This window comes from Mus caroli, chromosome 4 (genome assembly GCF_900094665.2).
Source record: "Mus caroli chromosome 4, CAROLI_EIJ_v1.1, whole genome shotgun sequence".
Lineage (NCBI taxonomy): Eukaryota > Metazoa > Chordata > Mammalia > Rodentia > Muridae > Mus > Mus caroli.
The window spans coordinates 15,371,469-15,378,423 of NC_034573.1; the positions used below are offsets into that span (position 1 = coordinate 15,371,469).

At 42.7% G+C, this 6,955-nt stretch overlaps 1 protein-coding gene across 1 annotated transcript in view; it reads left to right on the plus strand.

Annotated features, from left to right (window-relative positions):
* The first annotated feature begins 705 nt into the window (after positions 1–705).
* Ggh (gamma-glutamyl hydrolase) overlaps positions 706–6,955 on the plus strand; it is a 23,746-nt gene continuing 17,496 nt past the window's right edge. Inside the window, exons 1-2 of the mRNA XM_021160698.2 lie at positions 706–941; positions 4,852–4,963. Coding sequence (XP_021016357.1) covers positions 833–941; positions 4,852–4,963 — 221 coding nt within the window. The 5' untranslated portion in view covers positions 706–832. The remainder of the gene's footprint in view (positions 942–4,851; positions 4,964–6,955) is intronic.

Sequence of the window (6,955 nt, forward strand, 5' to 3'; positions counted from 1 at the left end):
GTTTTAAACTGTTTAGCTTTGCTCTTATCATTTTGTAAGATACTAGTGGTTTTCTGGGGTTGGTGGTAACAGTCAGTGAAGCACCTTGTATCGTTTGAGTGTGGCCTGGTCTTGCCTTTTTGGGCTAGGTGCCAAGAATCAGCCCCTTCCTTTGACAGGGTTCTAAAGGAAAGGGAGACACAAGTACACTAAGGTGTCCTCTGTGCCTTTTACTCCCTCCAGACATCCTTGTGCCCAAATTAATATGTTATCAGTGGTCTTTCGGAAGTGACCCCTGTCCTAACATCGAATGCTGTCAGGATATCAGAGCCAGAAAACCTATGCGTTTATGCAGCATAGTTCTCTGGTAACTTCTAGAACCTTGCGGGCCTTGCTGCTTGGTTACCACACAGAGCCAGGTGGGACCCGAGCTCGCCACCAGGTCCCGGGCTGGTCGTCTCCACTCGGTGTAGGTGACCTCGCCAGGCCACAGAAGAGTTCACAGGGAGCATTCAGAGGTCTCCACAGCTGCCTTCGCGCGCGTGCCACTCGCTGGGCCGCGGGATGAGAGTTGCAGGTCGCGCGTTGGGCAATGGGCAAGCTCCGAGGACACTCCCTGAGCCTTCCGCCCCCGGCCCGCCCCCGCCCGCCCCCGCCCGCCCCCGGCCCGCCCCCGCCCGCACGCGCCCGGACTACACTTCCCACAAACCTGAGCGGCGCGGCCTTGCGCGCCCTCGAGCTTGGAGCACCGCCCAGGCCGCGGGACCGCGCCCCAACCTGGCCGCCGGGCGCGCGCCTGGCTGAAGAACCTTTTTAAGTGAGGGGCGGAGGCCGGATTGCGATTGCGATCGCGATGGCGAACCTGGGCTACCTGCTGTGCTTGTTGGGTTTGCTACTATGTGGGCTTGCAAGTCCTGGGATGACCAGACCCTACAACCATGGCTCCGAGAGGCCCATCATCGGTAAGGAGGCTTGGGGCAGGTGTTGAGGACCCGTAGTCCGCGAGGCGCTCTGTTTCTCGCAGCGGTGCAGACCCACGATGCCCGCGGCGCGCTTCTCATCAATGGGACCTTATGCTGATGTCCTTCTAGAGACCTCTGCATCTGGAGGATCGGGATCCGAATGAAGGCTCCTCGCTACTACTTGGCACCCAAAGCAGCTAGAGGCGGTCCCGTAATTTTTAGGAACCACAGTTGAGGCAAACCCAGGATTTGAGGTTTTCGTGCGGAAAAGAATTTTAAGGACAGTCAGTGTGAACCGAGCTAGGATGTATCAGAAGTAGGAAGAGAAGAGATCAAGTTAAGAAAGAAGCAGAAGAGAAATCATGCTGTGGGCTTCTCATAGAAGACTCCATCTCGGCTGACCTAGTGGTCAATTCGTAGTTCAAGAAGTTTCCAGAGGATCTCACTCTTTATTCCTGTTCTCTTTGTCCATAGCGATAATTAAAATTATAGGAATGCTGCAGAGGTGCCTTGGATACGATAAGAGCGAGGAGCTACTAGTGTTGCACAAGGGGCTAATATGTGTCTTTTACTGTACATGAAGTTTCCAGTGAAATATCTAGAAAATTGCAGAGAAGGGAGAAAGACCTTAAAAACTGTTAGTTTACTCTTGAGTGTTAACTGGTGAGAGGATTTAGTCAGATTTCAGGGTGATGGGTGCTTTTCCTGACCTGTGTTTCCACCCTTTTCTCTGCCTTTCCAATCCCAGAAATTCTGCACACAGGTAAATCTTATGTTTCTTTGCTCGAGGACATACATGAAGATACAACACACACACACTCACACACACACACACATGAAATAGGTAAGAAACTAAAGTGTGCCCTGGACTTTGCCATTTTTAGCATCAAGTATCAACATGGACTTTGAGGATTTGAATATTCATTTTATCTCAGCCAAATTGTGACATTGTTTCTGCCTGGCATATTTATGTTTCAAACAGGGTGATACTGGTTTGCATTCATGTCAGACATTTGAAAGCATCCAAGGAGAAATCAGCCTGTAGTTAAATTTGACAAAAGAAATTTATAGGTAGACAAATGTAAGAATATGACATTTATCTTATTTTTTCTTCCTTGAAGTTGAACACTAAAGAGAAACTAGAAACTTGTTTTATGTATTCAGGAGTGGTCCGGTTTTCAAGTGGGTGGCTTACTAATATTTGGAACCCTTCCTCCAAAGCTATTTCCATAGATGGGTAGATTCTTCAAGTTGAGTCATGTAACATATGTAGTGAATTGCGTTTGTGGATCTAGCGAATAGAAAAAAAAATTAAAAGATGACAGAAGATTTTGTTTCTTAGAATTTTGGCAACTCTAAGTTGCATATAACAAAAGAGAGAAAGTGTGGTTTTGGCTAACCTAATCAGTTATGTTTTCCTTTTATACTTATAGTCTGTGTGTGTGTGTATACATGAGCACATGCATGTGCATGCTTCTCACATGGACCTATGGAGGTCAAAAGACAACTTCAGGAGTCAGTTATCTTTCTCCACATGGGTCCTGGGGATCTAACTTAAGTCCTCAGACTCAGCAGCAAGTTCCTTTACCTACTGCTAAACGATGGTGAAGCCACCGCCCCAATCAATTAAGATAATATAGTCAATTGGGCACGTAATATGGATACTTTATTACTGTAGGAAACACAAAGTATTCAAAGACAAGGAAGCCACAGAAGTGGGGAAATAGCCTAAACTGTACAAGCCATCATTTGGGAGCACATGTTGAGACCAGGGGATACAATCTGAGCTCTTTGCTAGGAGTGAGATAAAAAAAATGAATGGGCTGGGGTGTGTTGTGGAATTAATTTCGTGTTGCAGGCACTTATATTCACATAATTCTGCATGCCTTCCTTGTGGCACCTCCTTTCCTGTCTTGTGTCACTCTTTTCTATGATAGCTCTTGTATTCTTCTATTTTTGGCCAAATTTCACTTTCCATTGTGAAGACTATCTTATCTGATAGAGAGGAGAGAAACATTCCTACTAGATACATTTGGACATTTGATATTCAGTAGTGTTTCATATCAACTATTGTAAGAAGCCCAGCGTACAGGTGTGATTAATATAGATGATAGGAGTTGTGTCCCACTGAGACAGTTAAACTCACAGAGGCACAGATATCCAATGAGCAGACATGATAATTTTGTTGTTTGTTTAATTTTTGGAGGCTAGGGATAGACCTAAGGCCTTGCACATGCTAAGCATATGTGACATGTTTTGATGAATATCGCGTGTCAGTAGTGTACTAGACTTGGGTTTCATTGGTCAGAGGAGATCAGAGATGAGTGGGACAGAACATGACGTCATGGAGCCAATGTAGAACCACTGAGGTATGTAAGGAACATGGTAGCCCCCGTGCGTCTGTAATTCTCTGTTCCATTACCTGTTGTCTTCTTGTTTTCTCTTACATGTTCCCAGTCGGATAGACTTCTTGCAGAGTTACAGGCTGGCTCATGACCTTTGCATTGTACTGTTTCCTTTGCTCTGAATTGCTCTGCTTTCAGATATGGGTGTGTGGTTCACTGCCTCAGTCCACTGATGCCTTTGAATAAGTGTTATGTCACACCTTCCCAGGGAAAACCTGTTTCACCTCTCTGAAGTCTTGTTCTTCTTTCCCAGGGAGAGTTGCCGCCCTTTTAAAGAGAAATTGTAAACGGAACCCATATTTCATTGACTTCTTAACACAAGCACCAGCCATCATCACTGGCCCTAGAATTAAATCTCTGTTGTTTGTCTTTACCGATTTCCTCTCCCACCCACTAGCATGAGAGCCTATAAAGTGGAGAGTGTTTTCTTTATTACTGTGTCCTCGGCACCTAGTTCACTGTCTGACATGCAATGCAATGCAGCCAGTATTGAATGAGTGAGGGAATGATGGTGGGGCCAGCCTTATTTCTGTGGAAACACTGAAGTAGGAGGCTTACTTTAGAGAGGAAAGAGACCTTCTAATAATCTGGGATGGGTTTGGAGAATGCTGGTTGCTTAGATAGTGAGGTTATTAGAAAGATGGCCATCAATGTTGTTTGTACTGCGGCTTTGCTGACAAGGATACAACTGTGGCTTTGTGGGGAAAGGGATTTGCCCCTTATACATTTAGTGAGTTGTTTATGAATAGTCTTAGGGTTGAATGAAAAATGTTGGGGCTATTATAACTTTCAGAGCTTCTTAGATATTCATTGTGTGTGGTGGGTTGGTCTGATATTACTTGTATTGTAATGCTAAATACAGGCCCCTAAAGCCTGATTGCCTCCAGAGACAGAGAGTGCACATACAGACCTAAGTTATGCTAAGTGACCTTGTGCTCCAAATTATTCCTGATAAAGATGCCTACAGCCTATAGCTGGGCAGAATTGGGATAGATAAGGCTTGGGGTTCCTGAGCTTGGGATTGGTGAAGACGAGAGGAAGGTGGAGAGAGGAGAAGTCTCCATGTGGTGAGAATCATAAAATCATGGCCATTAGAGACATGGAGCTAAGAGCAGCCCAGATGAAACACAGTAAGTAATAACTCAGGGTTATCAGTAGGAAAGTCGATTCTAATAGCAGAGAGGGTAGATATTTTCCCAGCATTAGTGCTGATAAAGGCTTATGACAAATTAAAGGTCAAATGTGCCTTTTATCTTGGAACTGAATAATCAAAGGTGAGGTAGAAGCCACTGATTGAGATTAAATATACTCCACAGCAATGGTGTGGTAAGAAACTCAGATCGTCCTTCCCCAATACTTTCCCAACAACTGTGGGTAGACTTGCAGGAGCTGTAGGTCTGTACATTGAGAAACTAAAGTAGTGACATTTTTATTGTGCCGTGATTCAGTGTTGAGTAAGAAATAAAAGAATTTGCATGAAACTAAATCTTTTCTTTTAAATTTAGGAATAATAATGCAAGAATGTTTTGGGAAAATGGCGAAGTTGGGGAACTACTACATTGCTGCATCCTATGTGAAGTATATAGAGTCTGCAGGTGCACGAGTTGTGCCCATAAGGTATGCTTGAGTGGTTTTCACCAGGGATGTAAAGACTTGTCTTTTGTCTCTAAATTAATGCCTTCTTCTTTCCTATGATTATTCATTAAAAGGAGTGTTGTTGCATCTGATTTCAGCCACAAACCTATTGCCTGCAGTCTCCCACTAAATTGTTTACGAAGCTCTCTGTGTGTCTGGAATGTCATTGATAGTATTCTATATGTCTATTAGCATTGAGAAAAATATGATAGCTTCCTTTACCCCAGAAAAGACACTTCTCATGGACACCATGAAAATTATAACCGATTCTCCAATTTATCTAGCTTTCCACCTACTATTAGCATACGGGAATCCTCAAGGAATGGGGGAGAATATTTTAGAATATTACCGTAATATACTTTCACAGCTAGGAAAAGCTTGCCAATAGTGACTGTTTAGTGTTGCTGCAGTGTAAATGATAGGCATTGCAGTTTTAACTGGGTTAAGTGTGGGGTTAGAGACATGGCTCAGTGGTTAAGTGCACTTGCTGCTCTTCCCCAGGACCAAAGTTGGACTCCCTGCATCCCTGCAGGGCAGCTCACAACCACTTGTAACTTTAGCTCTTTGGGCACAACACACATGTTGGACACACACACGCACTCTCTCTCTCTCTCACACGCACGCACACACACACACACACACACAAATAAAAAACTTTATAAAGGTGCTTTATTTTATAATTATATGGCTCAGTAAGAATAATATGATTAATCTCATATTTTTAGTTTGGAGGGATTGATTTCACCACAGGTTTTCACTTGCAAAGAGTTAATAAACAAAAATCTTCTAAGCACTTACATTATCAGCTGAATTAGTACATGAGAATCTCCCAGATCTCTCATATAATCTACTATGAAATTTTCAGAACAAAACACAACTATTACAACCTATTCTGCAAATAATTACAAAGACATTCTTGTACTCTATATAATATTACTAGTAATCAAAATGCAAATATAGTGTAGATATGAAAAATTGTCTTCATGTTGAGATTCATAAGGATTGTCTTCTTTCACCTTTCACATTTGATTAATGACATATACCCTTACAATTAGTATTTAATTTTTTAGTAATAATCTAATCTCATGTGAAACCATACACTCTAGTTTTAGCTCTGAGGAAGAGATCCCTGCATGGCTGCAACACAGTGTCTCAGATTTTGATGATAAGTGTTTAAATGCAAGCTATTTAGGAAGTTAGTGTGAATGGGGGTAAGACATTGCCACAGTTGGGCAGCCCAATTCAGAGGCCACTGGAAAGTTCTGGCTGTGAAATAGAGAAAGAGAGTGGCTTGGAGCCGCCATTGTGAGTTGCGAGGTAGATGTCCTTAAAAATCAGTGAAGACGATCACTCATCACATCTGGGCTGCTGAGAATGCATTAAGTGGGCATGATGGACAGTTTTTAGCCTGGGGAGTTTTGAAACCTAATGACCTATGGAATATTAGCATCTATGACAAGATGCTGAAACCCTGGCTGGCAGCCTGCAGGCTAAACTCCAGCTTTGACTTCAAAGTTCATTTTGATATTAATTACTTGAAGTTGGAATCATGTGATCCTGTAGAAATGGTGTAATCTATGTGAGGGAAATTCTACGTGTAAAATGAGGAGACTCTCAGCATTAATGTTAGGTTGCTAGACCTTCTTTCTGGTTCAGAGGAGAGAAGAAGATAGATGAGAGACCTGGGCAGAGTTCTACTGTAGGTGATGCTTGACTTTGGTTTCATCCTGCTTTTTCTTTTCTTTTCTTTTCTTTTCTTTTCTTTTCTTTTCTTTTCTTTTCTTTTCTTTTTTTTCTTTCCTTTTTCTTTTCCTTTTCCTTTTCTCTTTTCTTTTCTCTTTTCTCTTTTCTCTTTTCTCTTTTCTCTTTTCTCTTTTCTCTTTTCTCTTTTCTCTTTTCTCTTTTCTCTCTTCTCTTCTCTCTTCTCTTCTCTTCTCTTCTCTTCTCTTCTCTTCTCTTCTCTTCTCTTCTCTC